This window comes from Mobula hypostoma, chromosome 13 (genome assembly GCF_963921235.1).
Source record: "Mobula hypostoma chromosome 13, sMobHyp1.1, whole genome shotgun sequence".
NCBI classification, from domain to species: domain Eukaryota; kingdom Metazoa; phylum Chordata; class Chondrichthyes; order Myliobatiformes; family Myliobatidae; genus Mobula; species Mobula hypostoma.
Window position 1 is genome coordinate 90167604 of NC_086109.1, and position 25827 is coordinate 90193430.

At 40.1% G+C, this 25827-nt stretch overlaps 1 protein-coding gene across 4 annotated transcripts in view; it reads right to left on the reverse strand.

Annotated features, from left to right (window-relative positions):
• The window catches only part of pias1b (protein inhibitor of activated STAT, 1b), a 224412-nt gene that overhangs the window by 85081 nt on the left and 113504 nt on the right, over positions 1–25827 (reverse strand). For all 4 annotated transcript variants that reach the window (XM_063066161.1, XM_063066158.1, XM_063066159.1 and 1 more), the window contains one exon: positions 18594–19044. In XM_063066161.1, the coding sequence (XP_062922231.1) occupies positions 18594–19044 (451 nt within the window). The remainder of the gene's footprint in view (positions 1–18593; positions 19045–25827) is intronic.

The window sequence follows — 25827 nt, forward strand, 5'->3', positions numbered from 1 at the left end:
AAAGGCAGCTCCATGGATGACAAAAACAATAGAGAGCAAAATAGAGAAGAGAAAACAGCCTATGAAATGTATCAGGTTACTAACTCAAGTGAGAGCTGGGCTGATTACAGGAAGTTCAAGCAGAAATTACTAAAAGGAAGTCAGACAGGAAAAGTGAGAGATGAGAAAAGACTGGCAGCAAAAATAACATATTCTATAGGTATATGGAGGAAAAGGATTGAAAAAAACTGTCAGACCAAATGAAATTTTACTCGTGCAGTTACAGTACATGGCTCAGATACAAAATGAGTATGTTTACATCATTCTGGGTTAGAAACTGATAGACAACTAGACAGGTCAGATACAGTTGAAGCAGTCAAATCACATCAATGCATCCCCAAACTGCTGAGAAAAAGGACGGTAGATATTGGAAAAGCACTAGTCATAATCTACTGATTTAGGGTGGTAATCAAGGACTGGAAATTTCTAAATGTTACACCCTTTTTCAAAATAGGACATACTACGGATAAGCCCAGTAACTATAAACCAGTAATTGTGGTGGTGGGGAATGTTCTAAAAGCAATAATTAGGGTCAGACTCTCCAGTATTCTGTAAGTGTGCACTGTCTGGAGAAGTCCAGTAGGGAATTGCTCAAGACAAACTATATCTAATTAACTTGATAAACAATTCTGATAAGAGTAACAGAAAGTCAATGGAGGAGATGAATTTGGCTGTATAAATGGACTTCAAAAAGGTACTCGATAAGGAGTCACAAAAAGGTTGTCATTAAACCAAGATTCCGCAGATGCTGGAAATCTTGAGAAGCACACAAAATGCCGGAAGAACGCCCCAAGTCAGACAGCATCTATGGAAGGGAATAGACAGTTCTGCCTTCTGCCTCCTTCCTTTAAAATCCTGAAGGGTCTCAGCTTGAAGCATTGACTATATTCTCCTCCAGAGATGTTGCCTGATTTGCCAAGTTTTTCCAGCATTTTGTGTGTTGCTCAGGCTTGTCATCAAGCCTGGAGACAGCAGAAAAGGTGGCACAGCTATAAGAATAGAAGAGGATAAATAACAGGAAACATTTGGAGAGAAAGGCTATTTTTAAACAAAGGATAGATCAGTGTGGAGCTCCCCGTAGGCAACACAAGAGTCATGATTTTTGGGGTAATAATTTGAACTTGGAGCCCCTGAATTTTGGGATATGTACATGCCAACTCTCACTTTACAGATTTGTGTTCCTAGATATTGCGCTGAATTGCTATTTCCAGTAACGTGAAACTGCGTAATCAGCGCATGCACCGAGAAACACGAATTGAAAGGAATTTATTTTGATTTCCTTCTTTTCATCCCCCTCAGCCCTCCGTATATATTTTATTTTGTGAGATGAGTTTAATTCCATATTGAATACTTCTGGGTGGTGATGTGTGAATTCTGTAAGGCATCAGATAGAGCAATTGCTCTATTTATAGATAAAGATTAGGGATACAGAAAAAGCCTAATGGCTAAAGACAGAGGAAAATTTCTTTTGAAAAACAGTGGTTAGAATTAGGAATGTACTGAAAGGTTGGAGACAGATTCAGTTATGACTTTGGCACAGAGCTGGACAAGTACCTGAAAAAAAAAATTTGCAGGCCCATGAGGGATGGAATTTGGGGAGCATTGAGGAAGTCCAGGTTAGTGTGGCTATCTGCACAGTTAGCATGAATTCATGGGCCAAACAGTCTTCACCTGTGATTCAAGCAACAAGAGTGTGGAAACATTTTGGACTTGTCAGTGCAATTCCCAGGAGTCACAAGGTCCACAATACAAAACAAACTGACAACGTTAGGTAATCCAGTAGATAGCTGGAAAAGCAAAAGGAAATCTATGCTTTGGTTAAAGAGCTCAAGCTTCAAGTTAGAAGGGCATGTGGAAATAATTCTAAAACTAAATCAACACTGAAATGCATTTCACCATGTATTACTTTGCAATAATTTCAAAAGGCTCCATTTATAATGTGCACACTTTTACTCTGATTTAAGTTTGCCAAGTTTCATGTTAAAAATGTCATGTGAAAGCAAGGTTTGTTAATTTTCCTCCCATGTCATCTCATATTTCATGCTGATTTCGAAACCAAGACAAAGGGTATTTTCAAATCTAGAACAATTACAGCAAAAAAATAAATCACACCAGATTTTCCAATAGAGATCAAGTCCTTACCATTATTTGAAATTTGGAAAATAGCTTCTGTTAACTACATAAATATGTGCAGTTAAGCATGGTAGTCCCTAAACTATATCCAAAAATGCTTCTCCACAAATTCCATGATCTATAAATGGCACTCATCACTCAACTTATTACACAAATGACTGTGGGTAGTTGATGGTTTGGGAATAAATAATCTAGGTCAAACTTGAACTTTTTTTATTCCACTGTAAGCAGCCTTTTAATACCAGCGACTAAAATAAATGCTTACGTGTGATTGTCCAATTCCTTCCAATATTGCTGCCGATATTTTATTACTCTGCACCAGCCTACCCACCATCTATGACATATTCATACTCAAAAAGGCAGCATCATTAAGGACTCCCAGCATCCAGAACATGCCCTCTTTTCATTACTACCATGGGGGAGGAGATAGGAGCCCGAAAACACCCATTCTTTATCTCTGTTGTGGAGTATTCTGGAATTATGCAAATATAGCAGATATTAATTCAAAGAACCAGTCTTGAGTTCTTAATGCAAATTGTAAATTGCAAGCAGTAAACTGAAGTTAAAAAAAAATAAAGTAATTTGCCTATTAGAGATATGGTTTGCAAAATGGTGCCAATAATGTATTTTTCCACATGCATCAGGCAAATGAGGTTGTGTTAATTGGCCTACATGAATCCAGGCAACTATGGGCTTCATCTAGTTCTCTGTCAAAAGTTTTTAGAATATTTGTGTTAATTATTTCCTCCCAAAGGTGTTTAACCTTCAGACTCATCAATTACAATGTGCTTCCATTATAAGTATGTACCTCAAAAGGAACCATTTGTCAACCCAAAGTACTGGAGGAAACTGTCATTTTAACAACTGAATTGTATTGTATTATCTAGTGTTAACTTTAATCTTAAGGATACAAAATTGTGATGCACTTTTGAGTTTGTGAGGCTCTACCAAGAGCATCTCCATGAGAATGCCTGTTTGTTGCAATAAGTAAAGACTTCTATATCACCAGCTTCAGTGTCTCTCTGGTGACTTCGATCTCAATCACAACACCCTCTGCCATCAGATTTCTGAATGGTCCGTGGACACTACCTCAATATTATTCCTCATTTTACACAAACACACACACAATATAGTAATGTATTGCACTGTACTACTGCTGCAAAACAACAAATTTCATGAAGTCAGTGATAAATAAAAGATTCTGAAACAATTTTTTTCCGCCCCTTAACTATTTTTCTGAATCCAATCTTTCATTCTTCCCTTTCAGTTTTTGATCCCCTTACGTAAATTTCTATGACTGATCATTCATCCCGAATCTGCCAGGCTCATACACCACACTATTTATTGAAGGTATTTCAGTCTGGTTAGTTTGGAAGTATATGGCTCTTTCACTATTCACACAGATCCTATGCGTTCTGCAGAGATGTTGCAACTTATGTCTAATTTTACAGGAAACTGTGCTCCAAATTGCCATAAACTTTACGAAATCTCCAGGCTTCAGGACCAGCTGGTATCATTTGATTGCAGCAGAGCACAAAATTGAACAATTAGGCTCAATTTACCCCTATAGTCCAGAAACTAGAATCCAAGTCTGTAAAAGCATAATGTTACCAGAAGTAACTGGTACATGTAAAGTATTGTTAAATCTTCCACCATCAAAACTAATTTTAAAAAGTTTACTATTTTTCTAAGTTGTTGACCTTGTTATACCCACAAACTGCTAATTCCAAACCACCGTCTCTCACAATCCACTTTGAAAGTTCCAATACCAGCTTAGGCCAACATTCTGGCAGCCAATCTGTTGTGCATGCCTTAGATATTCATTCCTCATGTGGGACCCAAGACAATTTGACAGGATACTGCCCTCCTCCAAATACACACATACATGCATTTTCTTCCAGACAATGCTAGACTCATCCCATACTTAAAGCTGGAACATCAGAGATATATGTGGAATATTATGCTGCAGTATACAATATATCTGAGCAGCAGGGGTGTATGGGGTGTCAGGGAGGGGTAGCACCTCTGGTGGGGGAACATGTCGTGTCCTTTTCAAGGTGGTTTGTCCACCTTTGGTCCCCACCTGGCAGTCAGCTCTCACCTGTGGCTCCCCATAGCTGTTTGCATGTGACAGCCTAGGCAACGGCTTCGACAAGCCGGCTAAACCAAACCCTCGGTGAGATAGGGAGTTGTCTATCCCAATAGGTGAAGACAGACTCTGGCGGATTGAGCGGACGAGATCAATGGAAGGTCCAACGGTCAAGAAGGAGGTCTCTGCAAGCATTGTGGAATGCGTAGAGCACAACTAGACACAGAAGACGTCCTGGTCATCTGCTGCACTTAGTCCCATCTCTAGCCGTCTCGACTCCTGTCTTGCCACTGAATCCAGACGGGAATTGGGATGAGAGAATGAGGCTGACGCTGTGCAACTCTCCCTCACTTAAATCTAAATCAAGCGCTAGTCTCGACACCATCATGTTGTCGAGGTCTTCATCAATGACGATGGACGAACATACAAGAACACACAATCTGAGCAGCAGGGCCATATAGCACTATTACAGTGCCAGCAAGGCAGATTCAATTCTGAAGCGGTCTGTAAGGAGGTTGAATGTTCTCCCCCATGACAACGTGGATTTCCTCTGGGTGCCCTGGTTTTTTCCCCACATTCCAAAGACGTATAGGTAATTGATCACATGGGTGCAATTGACCAGTTGGGCCAGAGTACTGTATCCCTATATAAATAAAAGTATACCTCCAATAATGCAATATCTAGGTGTTTGAAAATCCCAATGGTTTGGCATTTGGCTCACCAGGTTTTGTCTCACTTGCACTCTTAAATTGATTTTGGTCTTGTTTCTCTTTTTATGTGCTCTACTAGCATTCTTGGATAACAGTGTATATAGCTCCCCTAAAGCCTTTGTGGAAATATACACTCCCAGTCACTGTACCTTCTAAACTGTGCCGGTGCACAGCCACACAGTAACTGAAATGTTCCTACATACACAGCCTTTGTTTACACACAGCTGGAATGTTCTTTTATTAAAGTGCTGCGCAGTTACAGTGCAAAAATTCACCGCTCAGAGCATGGAGCTGTAAAAAAAGGGAACACTGCTCCCAGTTGTGATTTTACAAATCACAAACTACCATTCAAGCTCTGACAATTTAACACCCCAGTATTAGAGTTGCTAGAATAAGATACATTTTGTTTAACTCAAACTTTCAATTCATTTTTTGCTTTTAAGATGCAAGCCAGCAACAGGATAGATTCATCTGGGAACTAGGCGAGCTTAAACAGAGTGCTGGAAGCAGGGTCCTGTGTGCATGCAAGTATATCAAAGCCACACAGCAACTAGCAAAGGAGCAATTTTTCCCCACACCCATATCAATTGCATCAACCCACATATAGAATATTCACAACCTTCCTAGGTCATCTCTAGAAGACACGATCAGGAAAAAAAAAATGGACTCTCTGATATACAGCACTCCCACAATAAACAGTCTTGCAAGAATTTGCAATACATCAAGCATTTCTCTTACAAGCATCAAGTAATCAAATCATCTGACTATTTCAGACAATAATAGAATTAAAGCCTAAGACATAGGAGCATAATTGGGCTATTTGGCCCATCAAGTCTGCTCTGTCATTCCATCATGGCTGATTTGATAACCCTTTCAATCCCATTCTTCTGCCTTTTCCCCATAACCTTTGACACCCTGACTAATGACAAATCTATCAACCTCCACTTTAAATATATCCAGTGATTTGGGCTCCAAAGCCATCTGTGGCAATGAATTCCACAGACTCACCACCCTCTGGCCAAAGAAATTCTTTCTCAACTCTGTTTCTGGATGACATCCCTCTATTGAGGCTGTGCCATCTGATGCTAGACTTGCCCATTACAGGAAACATCCTCTTCACATCTATTCTTCCTAGGCCTTTCAATAGTCAATAGGTTTCAATGAGATTGTCCCTCCCCATTCTTCTAAACTCCAGCAAGTACAAACCCAAAAACCAAATGCTGCTCATTTGTTAACCCTTTCATGCCAGGCATCATTCTCACAAACAACCTCTGGACCCTCTCCAATGCCAGTACATATTTTCTTAGTCAGGAGGCCCAAAACTGCTCTCAATGAAGCTCAGCATGACCAAAGCCTTATGAAGCCTCAGCATTACATCCTTGCTTTTATATTCCAGTCCCTTTGAAATGAATGCTAACGTTGCATTTGCCTTCCTTACCACTGACTCAACTTAACAGTTAGGGTATCCTGCACAAGGACTCCATGTCTCTTTGCACCTCTGATTTTTGAATTTTCATCACAATCCATCAATCCACTCTATCATTCCTTTCACCAAAATGCATGACCATACTTCCCTCTTAACTTAAACCTATGCATTCTAATTTTAGACTCCCTTACACTGGATTATGTCCATATGACTGTGACTCATTTATTCCCTCACAGTTTTAAACCTCTATGGCCAACCCTCAGCCTCCTTCAATCCAGAGAAAACAGCCTAACTTATCTAGTCTCTCCTTACAACTGAAGCGCTCCAGTCCTGGCAACAGCCTTGTTCACTCTCGAGCTTAATCACATAAGTATGGTGAGCAGAACAGCACACTATAATCCAGGAGCAGTCTTCATCAATGTCCTATACAAATGTAAAATAACAACTTTTGTATTCAATACCACTCTGAAGAAGACAAACATTCCTTAAGGCTTACATACCCATCATGCTTTACAAACCTGTGTCACCTCCTTCAGGAAATTAAAGTGCTGTGCAAAAGTCCTAGTACATGTAAAGAAAATTCTGGAAAGCGAAGATGCTTTCAAAAGTAATGAAATGAAATGTTTCTAAATATCAAAAAAATTACTATAAAGAGCAGCAAACAGCTAAAAAAGCAAAATCAACTCAGCATTTGCTGTGACCTCCCTTAGCCATTAAAGCTGCATCGATTCTCTTAAACAACAGGAATTCTGCAGATGCTGGAAATTTAAGCAACATACATCAAAGTTGCTGGTGAACGCAGCAGGCCAAGCAGCATCTATAGGAAGAGGTGCAGTCAACATTTCAGGCCGAGACCCTTCGTCAGGACTAACTTAGCACCTCTTCCTATAGATTCTGCTTGGCCTGCTGCGTTCACCAGCAACTTTGATGTATGTTGCTCGATTCTCTTAGGTAGATTTTCATAAGCATCTTGGTGAACTTGCCACAAGTCTTCTGCAGACTTCAGCTGTCCCATTTGCTTCTGTCTCTCCAAGTAGCCCCAGACAGCCGCGATATTGTTGAGATCTGCTGCAGTTCCCCTTGTACTACTTTTCACTGAATATTGTTCTTTGACCTTGGTCACGTCTGGGGCCATTGTCCTGCTGCAGAATGAAGTTGGGACACCTCCCTGATGGTAATGTATGATGGATGAGAATCTACTTGTACTTCTCAGCAATGAGGTTTCCATTAATTCTGACCAGGCTAACTTTGCAGAAATGCAGCTCCAAACCTGCAGGGAACCTACGTCATACTTCAGTGTTGGCTGCAGACACTTGCTCATGTAGTGCTTTCCAGCTCTTCTAAAGACAAAGTGCCTCTTGTTTGAGCCAAAAAAATTCAATTTTGACTCAGTTTAGAGCACTTGCTGCTATTGTTCATTGCATTGTTATGCTTAGGGGAGTCTCTTGGCTTTGTTTCCACTTTGGAAGAATGACTTTTTGGCAACAACTTTTCCATGTAGACCTCTTCTGACTTGGAAGTTTTTGGCTCAAAAAGGAGTTTGCCCGTAGAAGAGATGGAGAGCTCTAGATTGATGAGTGTCTGCAGCCAACAGTGAAGCATGGCAGAGCTTCCTTGCAATTTTGGGCTTGCATTTCTACAAATGGAGTTAGTGATCTGGTCAGAATTAATGGAATCCTCAATGTTGAGAAATACAAGCAGATTCTCATCCATCATGCAATACCATCAGAGAGACACCTGATCTGTCCCAACTTCATTCTGCAGCAGGATAATGACCTCAAACACATGTCCAAGGTCATAAAGAACTATCTTCAACAAAAAAAAAGTTCTGCAAACAGGTGGTATGGCCTCCACAGAGCCCTGATCTCAAAAGCAATCTGGGATTACCTGGAGAGACAGAATCAAGCAAGACAGTCAAAGTATGCAGAAGAACTGTGGCAAGTTCTCCATAATTAGAACAACCAACCAGCCAATTTTCTTATGAAACTGCACAACAGTGTATCTAGAAGAATTGAAGCAATGTTAAAGGCAAAGGGTGGTCACACCCTTTGTTTTTTGTTTACTGTTCCTTTATAGTAATTTTTTGATGTTTAGAAACTTTTCATTCCATTATTTTTGAAAGCATCTTCACTTTATATAAGTTTTTTTGCATGTATCCAAGACTTCTGCCCTGTATTATATGTATATGCACTTCTGTTCTGAAACACTCTCCAGAACCCTACTGTGCAAGTACTGCCCTGGTTTAACCTCCCTAAATGCATTTATTGTGCCCTTGAGTCAAATTCACTGTTCACCACACTAATTTCAGTGCCGCAAGCTTACTGACCATACCACCTACAGTATATTCTCACCCAAATCATTAACCTAAAAACATGAGATCAAGCACTAATCCCTACTACATATCACTAATCACAGGCCTCCAATCTGAAATAACGCATCACTTCCACTCTTGACTTTGACCAAACCAAATTTTGTATGCAATTGGCTAGTTCACCCTGGATTCCATCTGTTCTGATCTTCCAAAAGAGCCTACCGTTCAAGATCTTATCAAAAAAAACTCTTGCTAAAGTCCACGTAGATAACACCATTGTCCTCAAGAAAACCTGTTCAGAATACAAAACCATTTAATTAGTGATTGATGTTTTTCCATACAGTGCCATGCTGACTCTCCATAATTTGTCCTTGCCTTTCTGGATGAGAATTACCCCACTGTAACTTCTAAGACTTTTCAAATAAAGGCACATTAATCATCTGTGGCTACAGAGACATAAAAATCTCTGCCAGGGCTCCACCACTTTCTTCCTCTGCTTCCCACAATGTCCTAGGAAATACCTGATCAGGTCCTGAGGATACATATAAACCCATCTCTCATGGCTCCATACATTTGTGATCTATTCTGTTATCCTTTTGCTTGCAATTTACTCAATCTTTTAGGATTCTTGTTTGCCTCATCAAGGAAGCCTCATGCCCTTTTTTTTCCCCTTATGATTGTGTTAAGTGCACTAACATCCATTATACTCTAGGGATTCACTTGGCCCCAGCTGTCTACACCTTACAAATACTTGTTACAAACTTTGACATGCTCTGTTCCTGACCAGAGCTTCAATATCTCTCGTCAGGCAGGGTTCCCCAAGTTTACCAGCCTTGCTCTTCACTTTAAAAGGAAGATGTTGATGACCCTATGTTTCCATGTCACCTTTAAAAGTCTCCCACTTGCCAGATGGTATTTTAACTGCTAACAGTGCCTTCTCTTTTCCTCACCTACCAGCCCAGGAGCATTTGCATTCAACACACCATTCTCCACAACTTCCGCCTTCTTCAACCTAATCCCACACCACCAGGTACATTTTTCCCTACCACCTCCCTTTGCTCTCCACAATTTCCTTTGTCCACTCTTCCACCTCCCCCCAACTGCTCCTACACCATCTCCCTCACCGGGGAGGGTGAAAGTCCCTCCAGAAGCAATGCTGCGGGTCTGTCAGGACCATTTATTGCGCCCAGTGCAGCTTCCTCTACATCAGTAAGATCCAATATAGATTGGAAGACCATTTCATTAAGCACCTTTGTTCCATCCGCTACAACATCCAGGATATTTCAGTGGCCACCCATTTCAATTCCACATCCTATTCCCACACTGACATGTACATCCACAGAATCCTCTACAACAACGAAGCCAGACATAGATTAGAACAACAACATCTCATATTCCATTTTGGTAATCTCCAGTCTGATACCATAGATCTCTCCAACTTCCAGTAACCACTCCCCTCTACTTCTGCACTGCCACCCCACCCTTTTTCCTTTCCATCATTCTGATGACCCGCTTATTCCTTTTCTTCCTTTCCCCACCCTCTCAATCTGATCATCTATCCCCAGTTCCCAACCTCCTTTTTATTCCATGGTCCACTATCCTCTTCTGTCACTTTTATTTTTATTCAGCCCTTTGCCTCTTCCACTTATCTTCCAGCTTCTCACATCACTTCCTTCTGTCACCCCCCCAACCCACCTACCTTCCCCCTCACCTATTTTCTACCAAACTGTACTCCTCGTTCACCATTTTAATTTTACTTTCCACCCCTTTCCTTTCAAGTCCTGATGAAGGGCCTCAGCCCAAAACATTGACTGTTCGTTTCCCTCCACTGATATTGCCCGACTTGGAGTTCCTCCAGCATTTTGTGTGTTACTCAGCACCTGCAGAATCTCAAGTCTCTCAATCAACCATTGCAAGTTCTTGTCTAATGCCAACACAATTAACTTTGCCCCAATTTAAGACCAACTTGAGGATCAGCAAATTTCCCTTCAAGTATTTTAAAACAGAACTATGATTACAGGTCATTAAAGTCCTCCCCACTGACATTTCAGCATTCTACTCAGCTTTATTTTGCAAGATTGAGTGTCCCCCCCCACCCCCAAGTATTTACCCTAAAGAATCACAGTTGACATTCTGTAGTTGATACAAAACAAAATTAGGGCAAAGTGCCTTTCCTTTATAGGACGAAGTGTGCTGCAATCAAACCCCAATTAAGAAACCAGAAGGCCTTTAAACTTCATCCTCAACAAATGAGATTTCTTTCTGTTCAGAAACCATCTGCAGCTCATAAGTGAAAAGGACTGAATAACAGTTTCAGAGAAAATATTTAACTTCAGTATAAAACATCTACAAAGGGATAATTCATAGAATCATCCTTCACACTAAGCTTTTAAATTCATTAAGGCAAAGTCCCCATAATTTCCCCATCGAATTGTCTAAATGGCTTTTAAACTTCATAACTGCATCTGCCTCTACCCTGACATCCATACATCCACCATGAAAAGACTTGCTCCTCTAAATCTTTTCCCTCTCACCTTAAACTTCTGTCCTGTAGTTTTATCCTCTGCTACCCTGGGACTCTTGTAAATCCTTATACCTAAGGAACTTGTTTGAGCCCAGCTTCCTGCAACTGAAACGCTTATTTTACCCTGACCAGGACCTTAATATCGCTCAGCAGCCCAGATTCTACAGTCATGCCCACTCTGGTCATTTACTCAAAAGGAACATAAAAGCCCATTTTTCCCTTAACTGTTTCCCAAAAATGCACATGTAGAGAGGTTTAGACCTTCCTTCCAAAACATGAACTAGTGCTTGTACAGGCCTTTCAACTATAGCCAGAAACCTTATTTTGGCTGATGCAAAGGTGGAACTAATTTAATATTATACGTAGGTTGTTAAGCTAAATCGTTGCATAATCAGTCATCATCAATAAATGTATCATAATCTGTTCTGGAAGAATGGAGTTTTTTCATTCTGCAATGATATCAATTAAAGCCATCTGTCTCCGCTTACAAGGAAGGGCTTTGCAGATGAAACCAAGAGCTTGCATGTTGAATCTTTCATGAGATGTTTGCTGCAACTAGGTAAGAACTGCATTCAGCTTTAATTTAGTGTACAACTGTGTAGAAGGTTAAATACGTGGAAATAAAATGGCTTGCTTTGAGATGCTGGTGGATAGGGAAAGAAGGTTTTCTTTGCTGGCTGACATTCCCATTTTACAATTTGATAGAGGACTACAGTGAAATCAATAAAGAAAGGTATGAGAGAATATAAAAGCAGACTGGCAAGAAATAATCTAACACTTTTATAGGCAGGTAAAAAGTGAAAAAACAAGGAGCAAACCTAGGCCCTTTACAAACAGGGAGATAAATTCAGATGGGAATAAGGAATTACAGAGGAATTAAACATTTATTTTGCACATCTTCACTCAATCCAAAAAAAGACAGGACTTATTAGATAACCAAGAATTGAATGAGAACAAGGAACTGAAAAAACTTAACTACAAGTCCAAAAAACACTAGAAGTTGGTGAACTTGCGCACTGATAATTCCCAAGAAACCCATGATTTACAGACAGTTCTGAAAGATGGCTTTAGAGATAGTGGACACTCTGGTTATCACCCTCTAAAGTTCTTATAGATTCTGGAATTGTTCCTATGGGTTGGAGATTTGCAAATATCATTCTACTTTTAAAGTGTGAGAGCTGGAAACAATAAATCTGTTAGCCTAACATTACTGGGAGGGAAAATATTAGAATCCACAATAGACATGTAACAAATAATAGTACTGAACAAAGCCAATATGAAAGGGAAACCTTCTGGAAGTCTGCATATGAATAGGAAGAAGGAACTAGCAGATATGGCAAATCTGGATTTTCTGAATGCATTCAAAATGGTCATGCACTGGTCGACTGATGAGTTTAGGGACATAGCCAGACAGAAAGCAAGACTGGAAGTAAACAGATCGCTCAGGTTGCTGTGACCAGTAGGGGTATCGGAGTGATTTGGTGCTTAGATACCAATTTTTCAACACTGAGGTGAGGTGAAAGATCACATATCCAAGTTTGCTGATGACACTCAATTAGATGGGTTTAAGTGCATGGAGGACAATGTAAAGAGGAGCAAGGGAGATGTGGACAAGCAGCGAGTAAAAATGTGATATCATCCAATTTTGTGCATATAAAATCAGAATGCTTGTTAAATGGTTAGAAATTGGTCAAGTAGTTTAGGACTGGAATTAGGTCTCAGATTAAGGAACAAATCATTCTGGACTAAGTTGAGGGGAAATGTCTTCAACTGGGACAGTGAACCTTTGGAATTCTCCAACTTGTTGGGACGTGGAGGCTCAGCAGTTGCACTCATTCAAAATAAATCAATAGATTTCTATTCCTTCTGCTGTGTACATACATCTACTGAAGTTTCTGGACACATCTTCAGTGATGTTCCTAGAATCATCGAGTGTTTCGGGTCTTTCAACATCATACAACCTCCTCCAGGTGACCCAGCCAGGGCTGATCAGACCCCAGCTTGTGTCTAGATGGCTAGCTACTTGTGACTCCATGGCTCCCCTCTTTTGAGCCACAGCCATCTTGAGGCCCTCTCTGCCGCATCGGTGGTACTGCGAATGGCTCTCCTCTTCCTCTCTCCCTTGATGCCCAAAATGCTGAAGGCTCTAACTAAGGAACGGGCTGCGAATCCCCTACAACCAACCTCCACTGGGAGACACCTCACTCTCCATCCAGCCTGCTGGCAGTTGCTGACCAGTCCTGAGTACTTGGAGAGCTTCCTTTCAAAGGCCTCTTCCAAGCTATCTTCCCATGGGACTGTCAGCTCCAGCAGCACCACTTACTTAGTAGACTCAGACACTAGGACAATGTCTGGTCGCAGGGTGGTGGCTGCGATATGGTTGGGGTTTAAGAAAGTGAAGTTCGGCAAAAAAAAACTGGAGGTGGCAATACGGAAGATCAGCCACGATCCTAATGAGCAGGAAAGGAGGCATGAAGCATCAGATATCTATTCCTGTTACTTCCATTGCTCTTAAGTGCCTTGATCATGTTGAAACACTGCAGGTTTCATAAGTATACCAATTACATTAGGGAATATTTTAAATTCAGTCTCCTTCCCCCAAAAGGTGCAATAATAGTACAATGTTATGCCTAGATTGGCAACACAGGAAAACATGACCAACTCTGTTGTAGTCTGTACATTCCATTTGGTTTGGACTGACAAGTGATTTGTATTTTGATAAAAAAAATATAAGCAGTCACTAAAACACCCAATAGTCAACTTTAAAATATTATTGGTAATTCAAAGTTAAGTACAGAATCTCTCAGGGTAGGATAGTAGTATTTCTAAACTGCACTACAAAGTAGCAGATGGCTAAAGATATCAAATTAGTAAATTTAACCAACAGTTAAATAAACCAATTTGAAAATATTGGTCAAAACTTATGAAAATGAAGTGTAAAAGAAATATTTTTTAAAAACACAGGCATCCCAATATTGGTCTTGTTGATATGAAAAATTTGTGGCTGAGGGCGGGAAGAAGCCACACAAGTAAGAAAAATGCTTTTAAAGAAAGCCAGCAAATTTCATTTTTTCAAACATTACAATGAAACCTGATTTCTTGACCACAAAGATTACAAACCGGCAAAGTTGACATGATCGAACGAACATACAAAGAACAATGCAAAATACATAGAAGGAAATTTTGCAACTTAATCAGGTATCAACCAGAAGCACAGAAATCATAACTCTATGGCACTAATGATTCAGGAAGCTGGCAACAGCAAAACAGCTATGCCACATTTAAACACCAGGAATTCTGCAGATGCTGGAAATTCAAGCAACACACATCAAAGTTGCTGGTGAACGCAGCAGGCCAGGCAGCATCTCTAGGAAGAGGTACAGTCGACGTTTCAGGCCGAGACCCTTCGTTCTGGTCTCGGCCTGAAATGTCGACTGTACCTCTTCCTAGAGATGCTGCCTGGCCTGCTGCGTTCACCAGCAACTTTGATGTGTGATGCCACATTCAAAATTTGGCAAGAACAAACTTTTGGGGCAACATTTAATAAAACACTACACAGAATGATCTACAGTTAATTATAACAAAAGCCAACAATGAGGCATCTTTGAACATTAATAATAACTTATTTCTAGAGCACTTTTCATACAATGTAGTTCAAAGTGCTTTAAAATATGATAAAATGCAAACATGAAAATAAAATTAAATAATAAAAATAACCAAGAGATGGTGAGGTGCTCCCGATGCAGCCTCCTCTACATTGGTGAGACACATCTTAAGTTGGGGGACTGCTTCATTATGCACTTCCGCAACATCCACCACAAGCAGGACTTCCCAGTGGCCAAACATTTTAATTCTGATTCCCATTCCAACATGTCAGTCCATAGCCTCCTCATGTCAAGATGAGGCCATCCCTAAGGGTGGAAGAGCAACACCTTATATTCCACCTGGATACCCTCCAACCTAATGGATTGAATATTGATTTGCCGTTCCTGTAAACAAATTCCACCCTCCCCTTCCTCTATTTCCCACCGACTTTTTACTTCTCACCTGCTTAATACTTCTACCTGGGTTCCCTCCTCCTTCCACTTCTCCAATAGTCCACACTCCTCTCCTGTCAGATGCTCTTCTCCAGCCCTTGACCTTTCCCACCCACCTGGCTTCACCTATCACCTTCCAGCTAGCCTCCTTCCCGTCCCTCCTTACTTTTTTTATTTTGGCATCTTCCCCTTCCTTTCCAGTTCTGAAGGGTCTTGAGCCAAAATGTCAACTACCTATTCATTTCCATAAATGCTGCCTGACCCAAGTTCTCATAGCATTGTGTGTGTGTGTTGCTTTGGATTTCTAGCATCTGCAAACTTGGAGTTTAAGTTTCTTCAAATTCATTTTTGGGATCTTGGTATGGCCCAGATTTTGAAAGTGAATGAGGGTTGGTGGATAGGAGAGCAACAATGGGGGAAGCAAGCTTGGAATCAAATAATGAACAAGGATGGGAATGGTTGGCTCAGAAAAAGGGATCCACAATGAATCAACAACAGTCCTCTGGGGATTTGGGAAAGTATAGACTTGCCATAGTTTAAAGCAGCTGGTCAAGGGATTTTAGTCAACAGTCCTGACAAAGGTAGGTAACATATTCAGAAGCCAACTCCTCGCCTTCAGTTAATATTGCCACAGTAGCTGAAAGAAAAGCCTCATTAGAACAGCAATGTACTTAAGACTGGAACTGAGCAAAACTAGTCCCACTAAATCAGACAACAGTGAAGCATTAGAATATGATATACAGATGGTAGAAAAGTTTGATAAATTGGTTTAGCATTGTGAAATGTAGAGGTACAAAGTTTGTCTTGCATACTGTGTACAGATCAATTCATTACAACAGTGAATTGATGTAATACAAAGTAAAACCAGAACAAAACGCAGAATAAAGTACCACAGCTACCAAAGAAAGTGTAGCACAGGTAGAGAGTAAGGTGTATAAAGTCACAAGTAAGTAGATTATGAGATTAAGAGTCCATCTTATTTAACTAGGGAAATATTCAATAGTCTTATAACAGCTGGACAGATGCTCAAGCCTGGTGATACAGGCTTTCTTCTGCCAATCTGGACTCATGGATGGGGCGGGAAAGAAGGAGAAGAGAATGTCTCAGTGCATGGGATGTCTGACTTTGCTAGATGCTTTACTAAGGCAGTGAGAAGTGTAGCCAGAGGTTTCTGTGATGTACTAAACTATGTCCACAACTATTTGCAGTTTCTTGCAGTCATGTACATAGCAGTTGGCACACTATGTCGTGGTGCATCAGGATAGGATGCTTCCTAAGGTGCATTGATAAATATTGAAGGTCAGAGAGAACGTGCCCTTTTTTTGCCAGGATATCGTGAGTGGACCAGGACTGGTTATTAACATTTTCTCCTAGGAACTTGAAACTGTAAACCTTTAACCTCTATTCCTGTACTGTACAGTTCAATATTTTAAAAAGTAGTATCTCTTCAAAATTAGCCTTCCAATTCCCTCCTTGCCAGTAACAACTTGGAAAGGTTACAACCCATCCCACCCCGATACTGAAATCATGCTGGAGAATCAGTTTGTGTCCCCGTATGCTGTGAGCCAGAATTAAGAAGCAAAGCTCCTTGATTTTGTCTGAAGCTTCAAGGGGTAGGACATATGCATTAATGGCCATATCTCGCAAGTTGTGGATTAAGATAAGCAAAGGAGTCACAAGGCATTTATTAATTCCTCAAAGTAAATGAGACATCTGGTGAGCTCACTGATGAAGGTCACTCTTTGAAGACAAACATTCCAACTTGCCACTTCAGAAGCTGTGCCTAGTATCTCATTCTTCAAACTGATCATCATTTGCTTATGATATCTTTAAGTAGGATGGTTGTTAAACAGTTTGAGTACAAAAATACTAGGTTAATTCAGGAGGATTAACAACTTTTTGCAACAAAAAGCAGCAAAAAAAAAACACTGAACAGATATCCACTCTGGCATGTTGACTCTGAAAAGAGCCACAGGTTTAAATATAGAACTTTCTCATCCAAGATGGATATATCCCAAACGTTTTTGTAATTTCTGACAGCATGGTAGTGTATTACAAATATGAGCTCTATTTTAAACAGGCCCAGGGAAAAGAACAATATTCCTAATGGCAAACAAATATACAAGTATAAGTAACAAAAAATATTTTTAAAAAAATCTTTCATAGCTGTGAGAACATAATAAAATCAAAATACTAAAACCATTCAATATTTTGGTACAAAGGTGTTAGGTGGGGTGGGACTGCAGCTAGACTGGCCAAAAACAGAATGTAAATGTACACCCATCCAATTTGAACACCAGGCTCAGATTGCCCAAATATATAGATCATTATTAAAATTCAAAAAAGGACAGCATTACCCAACTTGACTGTATGCGAAGCTTTTGAAAAAGTGAAAATGTTTAATTTCCAAATTAAATCGTACAAGACTGAGAATAGATATCAAGCTAATGTACTAATTCCTGTAACGGTAGAATCCAGGCCAAATCTCTGAAAGACAAAATGGTCCTGTTTGGTTCAAATGGATAAAGGTAAGAACATTCAACAGTAACAGCAAGATTGCTGCAACTGTACATCTTCCACAGCAACTCCCACCACCCCCACCTCCACAAAGTTGTCACAGCTTCACTAATTTAAAAAAGTCCCGGAGGTCATTCAGCCCATTAAAGCAAACTCCAGCTCTTAGCAGAATCCTATTCTCAGGTGATCAACTTCAACTTTGGTTATTTTCTTCACTAATCTGCTCATAGAAACATTTTACAGTAACCAATTAAACTATACACACATCTTTGGAGTAGGGGAAGAAACCCAAACATGTGAACTCTATGCAGGATGCACCCAAGATCTCAAGAGATGAGGCGGTTATCATAAACTACTGGACAACCATAGTGCGCTCAGATTTTGTTCTGTAAAACCTTCCAACACAAATTACTGCAATGTTCAAAACAAGTCACAGAAAATAGTTGTGCATATACCTCAGATTGGATAATGCTCCTTTCACAAAAATGGTCAATTTTAACATTTGAATAATGATGAGTCAGAATATTAAAAACACTCAAAGTTGATGTTTCAGCAGAAATATAGGTGCAGAATTCAATTCATTTTTAAGTACGTGGCTAAAGTTGGAGAACTCCTTTGCAAAAATAAATCAATACTCATTAACACATTTAAATCTCGTAAAAACAGAACAATTTTAACAAACTTCAACTCTAGCTGTTGTAAAGCAGAGACCGAAATTTAAAGTAAAAGTATTCCTTTGAAATTACTCCTTTTATTTGTACTATGAATTCTACAGTAATTGAAGAATATTTTTGACTTGTTTCTTACCGAGACTAGTTGGTTTGATGAGCTCATCAAGAATGTCATAAAAAGGCAATTTCTGCAGCTTTACATCAGGATGGACGGGATGGAGTGATGATGTCAGGTGTGGCAGATCTAGTTCATGTTTGGGTCCCAACAGTGAAACAGCAAGCAGCGGAGATGTTGTTGCATGCCCATCGTAGGAGAGCTGTGGGAGTGCAGATGGCGACAGTGGCGTGGTCATGGAAGCTGAAGTTGCATGGACAGAAGAAAGGCTCAAATCGGTGGGAGTCACTATCTTCTGTGGAAACCTCCGCCTATATAGTTCTTTAATTTTCATCTGAACAGCTGGGCTGCAGCCAGCTTTCAATAAATGCAGTGCCTTTGTCAGGAGTTCGTGTTTACGACCGTGTTTGTTCCGTCCAGCATAGCCTAATAACACTTGGAGCTCTGACACTCTAAGGCTCATAACCATTTGCTTTAGGAGGAAGAATAAGGGGGTGGGGGAAAGGAGAAAAAGAAAAGCATTAATAGGGAAATGGTGATGTATTGTCATGAATTTAAGCAATGCTTATATCATGAGTTTTGCATTACAGCACAAATCTATTCAAGTTTTCAAATTGAACGAGGAGTTGAAACAATAAAAAACTGCTAAAGCTGTAAATCTGATATTAAAACTGTGCTGGAATAATTCAGGCCATGTAGCATCCATGGAAAGAATAACAGTCAGTGCTTCTGATCCTGCATCATAACAAACAGATGTTAGAAACCCACAACTCCCAGGAAACAATACTAATTTGGAAAGAGAAAATAACCCTAGTATAGAGATTTCAGAAAACAATACATGTGTCCTCCGCTTTACGAAAGTTCGTTTTATGCCACTTCGCTTTTACGAAAGACCTGTTTTCACTAACCGAAAGAAATCCGAAGAGGATTTTCACTTTTACGAAGAAAGGCGCCCGCTTTAAACCTGTGTTTACCCCAAGAAAGACTACCATGACCGTGAAGCCTTGCGCGGGCAGGTGTGTGCGCATGCGTGTACATGCCAATTTTTTCCTACAAATCGGTTTTGGTTAAATCTTCCCGATTCTGATAGGTGAAACTACACTGTACATAGATTATTTCTACTTTATACAGGCTGTGTATTTATCATATCATTCCTGCTTTTACTATATGTTAGTGTTATTTTAGATTATGTGTTATTTGGTAAGTTATTTTTTGGGTTTGGGAACACTCAAAAAATTTTCCCATATAAATTAATGGTAATTGCTTCTTCGCTTTATGCCATTTCGGCTTACCAAGGGTTTCATAGGAACGCTCTACTTTCGGATAGTGGGGGAAACCTGTATTCGATCAAGTCTTTTACATTACAATATACACTTAATGGCTACTTTATTAGGTACAGGTGTAGAACCCAGTGTGGTCCTTTGATGCTGCTGCATGTTGCTGCAGGCTTGATGTATTGTGTGCTCAAAGACGCTGCTGCACACTGTTGTAAAGCATAGTTATTTGAGTTACAGTCACCTTCATGTCAACTTGAGCCAGTCTGCCATTCTTCTCTGATCTCTCATTTACAAGGCATTTTTACCCACAGAACTGCTACACACTGGAGTTTTTTGTTTTTCGCACCATTCTCTGCAAACTCTAGGATACTGTTGTTCATGAAAATCCTAGGAAACCAGCAGTTTCTGAGACATACCAACTACCCCATCTGGCACCAGTCATTCCACAGTCAAAGTCACTTAAATCACATTTCTTTCCCATTCTGATGTTTGGTCCGAACAACAACTGAATATCTGATTCAATTTGCATGCTTTTATACACCGAGTTACTGCCACATATTGGCTGATTAGATACTTGCATTAACTAGGGTGTACCCAATAAAGTGACCACTGAGTGCACTTTATCTTTCGTCAATATTGGTCATTGGAATTAGTTTTTTATATAACTAATAAAGCATTTGCCAGACTGATCTCATTGTTCTAAAATCTTATTTAGCTTGTATTAGCACAGTGCCGCTGTTCTAATCCAAGTAAAATAGCCAATTCTAAGCAGGATTCCAATCAATACAGAAATTACCTTTCTAGGTAGCCAAATTTTGACTTTGTCTAGATAAAACTTGGAATTCAACTTTGATTTAAAAAATATTCTTATTGCAAATTATGAAGGTACCTATTCCTCCTGCTGGTACACTTCCTATCCAAATTGTTGTTCTCAAGACTTAAAATCTTCAACTACGTCTTAGCATTCCTCTGTTCAACTTCAGCATCCAACACAAAAGCAGTTGAAACAGAATAACTAAGCATGCAATTGTCAATGCTGTAACAATAATTATGGTTTACCTCTTCAGACAAAATTTCTGAAAGGAAATAGTTCACCACTGTTACCTTTAAGAGTTCATGCATCTTACTAGCACCTCAGCACATTTAGCATAAGGTTCAAAGTTCAAAGTAATTTTTATTATTAAAGTACATATAGATCACAATATAATTCTGAGATTCATTTTCCTGCAGGCGTACTCAGCAAATCTATAGAATAGTAATAACAGAATCAATGAATCATTAACTAGAGTACAGAAGACAACAACTGTGAAAATGCACATATAAATAAATAGCAATAAATAACGAGAATATGACATAATGAGATAAAGAGTCCTTAAAGTGAGATAATTGGTTGTGGGAACATCTCAATGATGGGACAGTGAGCGTAGTTATCCCCTTATGATAACCAGAGGTAGAAGTTTCGTGTACCAGAAAGTTTACCAGTTTTAGCATGAAGCTATCTCAATTATGCAAGTACATTAGTCATTAACCAACATTACTTCTGTTGAGTAAAAAAAACGCAGATGCTGGGAATCTAAAAGAAAGATGAGAGTACTAGGTGGAAGCATATATTAGTTTAAAAATTGTGCCGGCACATTCTTTGTTTAAAAATGTTTAATTGCAGTCTATTTGTCAACTGTAATTGTACATGATTGCTCAATATCACTTAAGATTCAGCACTATGAACACAAAGTGCATTCTTGATAAAGGAGACATTGTCAATATGGGCTTAAGTGTAGAATATTGCATAAATGTTCATTGATCCAAGTCATCGCTCATACTCAGGACAATGAGTTTTTGGATTATGTTCTGTCAGAAAGCCTTGTGTGTAGCCACTAGGAGTGCTTCTGGGAAAAACTGCTGTTGCTGCAATCTGACAGGCCTGCTGACACATTACTGACCTAACAGCAACTGCAAAATAATCAAAGACTTGCATCTTTAAGAAAAGCGCAAGGAAGCATAAGTATCACAATAACACACCTGGGCAGTATAGAAAGCCATAAAGGCAGGTAGGTTGTGAGTGAGTCTTCTGGGATATCCTGAGGTTGTGTAAGATACTATTCAAGTGTAAACCTCTCATGGACTTGCATGCCTCAGGAGAAATACTAATTCCAATTACGGAAGAATGATGCATTTGCTTTTAAACAATATTTCAGTTAACAGGTCAATTTGCCAAAATATATTGCAACGTGGTTTCATTTCCCTTTACTGCCAGGATTTTGACAAAAAAAGGGGGACACCATTGAGTTTAAGCCTCATTCAAATTCCAGTTTTCGTTAGAGGGCAAAAGTAGTGACATTTTGTTAATTGTATCAAGATTGGACAAAAACAAATATATTGTCTCAAGTTCATTCAGCACTATTCACAACTCTTCAGATAATGAAGCAATCCACAACCAACTGCATAAAAGACCCAAGTAATATCCATGCCTGGAGTGAGGGATGCCAAGTAACATTCACAGTACACGTGCCAAGCAATGACAAACATCCTCAAACTCAAATATTAGTTGCAGAATTCAATCTGCAGTTTTCTGCAAATTTACTCTTAAAAATTTGGGGTTTTTTGGTCACATGTACGTCAAAACATACAGTGAAACATACATTTGTGTCAATGACCACAGTCTGAAGATGTCCTAGAGGCAGCCTGCAAGTGTCACCATGCTTCCAGCACCACATAGCTTGTCCACAACTTACTAACCCTAACACGTACATCTTTGAAATGTCAGAGGAAACCAGAGCACCCAGAGATTGCTGTCTGCAAGCAGCACAGCAGGAATTGGACCCTGATCTTCCAATGGCTGCACTGTAAAGCAATACACAAACTACTATGCTATCTTGCCAGATTAAGCCCTTACTTTGGGAAAGCAGAATTTACAGTACAAAGAGTCCATTTAGCCCAAATAGACTAGACCAAAATTTGTATTCCAGACAACATTCCCCAACAACCCCTCCAAATCCTAACAAGTTTATTCCTTTCTCCCTTATATACCAACTTTGCTTCCCACCAAAAAAAACTATATTTAAAGATCAAAAAACCTGCACATCTCGACTTTGACTTGTACCCCCACAGTGACCATCATTTCTGATATAAAACACTGAAATAAGTCTCTTAACATTAAATCAAATAACCTGCCCACACTGAAGAGCTGGAAGGTGAATGCCACAACATTAGGGAGGAAAAAGAAACAATTCAACCTGCTTGACTTGTCACATTAATTCATCATATCGTTTTGAAACAATTCTGAAGAGATAAAAGTCCCTCAAATGTGCATTTGCTGTAGCTTGTGTTGCTTAAAAAAGTGACTGGTATTTTCCACTTCAGAAGATGAAGTAGTAGTCTACAATTATATGACCTTCTAACCATTTCAAATGATCACCAGAGCAGGAAATCAGCAAGGCTGGCAGCTGCAATACACCAGTGCTCATTTATTACAGAGACTATATTTATAAAATTCAAAATAAGCAGCATATATTTAAATTCTGATGTTTTGCTTTAGTAACACAGTATACATAGGCTCCAATAAACTTTTGCCAGATTCAGAGATACTTTTCAACTTCAATAAGTGTCGCACTCATGTTTTGTACAGCACCTCAGAACAATTGAACTCAACATGAACACATTTCAGGTGACTGGAATCAAATTTGCAAAATACAATTTAATTGACACCAAATTGTCACCACAATGAAATGAGGAGGCTTAACAAAGATACAGAAACTAAAAGCATTAACAATATACATTACATGGTACTGAAAGTTAATAGGCTTTGAATTACAGTGCACTATTCAGCTGACTAAATTAACTTGAACTTGGTGTAAACAGATGTTTTCAACAATTGTTTTCTTCTGCTACCACCTGCAAGCTGTGGAAAATCAAATTAAATTATTTTATTTGCACTGCCCAAAAATTTTCCTACTTTCGGTCTTAAGGTCTTCACCTTCCCTTATGTCAACAAATACACTGAAAAACTTCTATAGATGTGCCACAAAAAGCATTCTGACAGGCTGCATCACCGTCTGGTATGGGGAGGGGGCCACTGCACAGGACCAAAAGAAGCCACATGCCGGTGACAATAGATTCTGATTCTAAGTTTTATTTACCAGTTAATACTGTCAAGTTTAATATGGAAATTGAGTAAGACAACACTGGGAGAGGTGACTGAAACCGCCCTTGACATCAAGGCAGCATATGATTATGACATCAAAGAGCCCTGACTAAACTGGTGTCAATAGGATTCAGGGGAAAACCTTCCACTGGTCGGAATCATACCTTGCATAAAGATGGTTGAAACTGATCATCTCAGCAGGAGTTTTTTTAGGGTAGTGTCCTGGGACCAACAACCTGCACATGCATGAATGATCTTCCTTCAATCCCAAGTCTTAAATTGGGATCACAAACAAGAGAAAATCTGCAGACGCTGGAAATCCGATCAACACACACAAAATGCTGGAGGAACTTAGCACTTCAGGCAGCATCTATGGAAGTTCTGCTCGAAACATTGACTGTACTCTTAAATTGGGATGTTCATTACTGATCACAAAACGTTTAGCCCCATTCGCAACTCCTCAGGTAACGAAGCAACCAATGTGTGTTTGACATGTAATATCCATGCCTGGACAAATGGATGCCTAGTAAGGGAGACAAAAATGGAGACACTGCCTAGCGGAGCGGTCATCAACAGAGTGACCTGAGGCAAAGTGGTAGGGCTTTGGCGATAACGGGTCGAGGCAAGGTAAGTTACCTGTGTGGAATAGAAACAGGAAATACGTCCGTGAGGCTGGTGTTCTGTAGTGGGCATCAGATGTGGGATGTCCCGGAGACTCCCAGCCTCCTTGTCTCAACTCCCAGACAAGTAGGTAATAGTCAGGACAGGGAAGGGCAAGAGTCAGACACCAGAGAGTACCCCAGTCTCTTAACAATAAGAACACCTGTTTGAGTACTGTCATGGGGGACAACCTACCTGGGGGGGAGCAACAATGGCTGCGCCTCTGGCACAGAGTCTGGCCCTGTGACTCAGAAGGGTAGGGAAAGGAAGGCAGCAGCAGTAATAGGGGATTCTATAGTTAGGGGGTCAGACAAGTGACTCTATGGATGCAGGAAAGAAACACGGATGGTAGTTTGCCTCCCAGTGCCAAGGTCCAGGATGTTTCTGATCGCGTCCACGATATCCTGAAATGGGGAGGTGAACAGCCAGAGGTCGTGATACATATTGGTACCAATGACATAGTTAGGAAAAGGGAGGAGGTCCTGAAAACAGACTACAGGGAGTTAGGAAAGAAATTGAGAAGCAGGACCTCAAATGTAGTTATCTCAGGATTACTGCCCGTGCCACGCAACAGTGAGTATAGGAATAGAGTGAGGTGGAGGATAAATACATGGCTGAGGGATTGGAACAGGGGGCAGGGATTCAGATTTCTGGATCATTGGGACCTCTTTTGGAACAGGTGTGACTTATACGAAAAGGAAGGGTTGGACTTGAATCCAAGGGGACCAATATCCCGACAGGGAGGTTTGCCAAGGCTACTGGGGAGAGTTTAAACTAGAATTGCTGGGGGGTGGGAACCAAACTGAAGAGATGGAGGAAGGGGCAGTTGGCTCATAAATAAAGAAAGCTTGGAGACAGTACCAGAGGGAAGATAGGCATATGATAGAGGAGGGATACACGCAAACCAATGGTTTGAGATTTGTCTTATTTTAAACGCAAGCATCATGAACAGAGCTGATGAGCTTACAGTGTGGATCAGTACTTGGAGCTATGATGTTGTGGCCATTACAGAGACTTGGATGGCTCGGGAATGGTTACTTAGAGTGCCAGGCTTTAGATGTTTCAGAAAGGACAGAGAGGGAGGCAAAAGAGGTGGGGGCATGGCACTGCCGATCAGAGATAAGAGTCATGGCTGCAGAAAAGGAGGAAGTCATGGAGGGATTGTCTACTGAGTCTC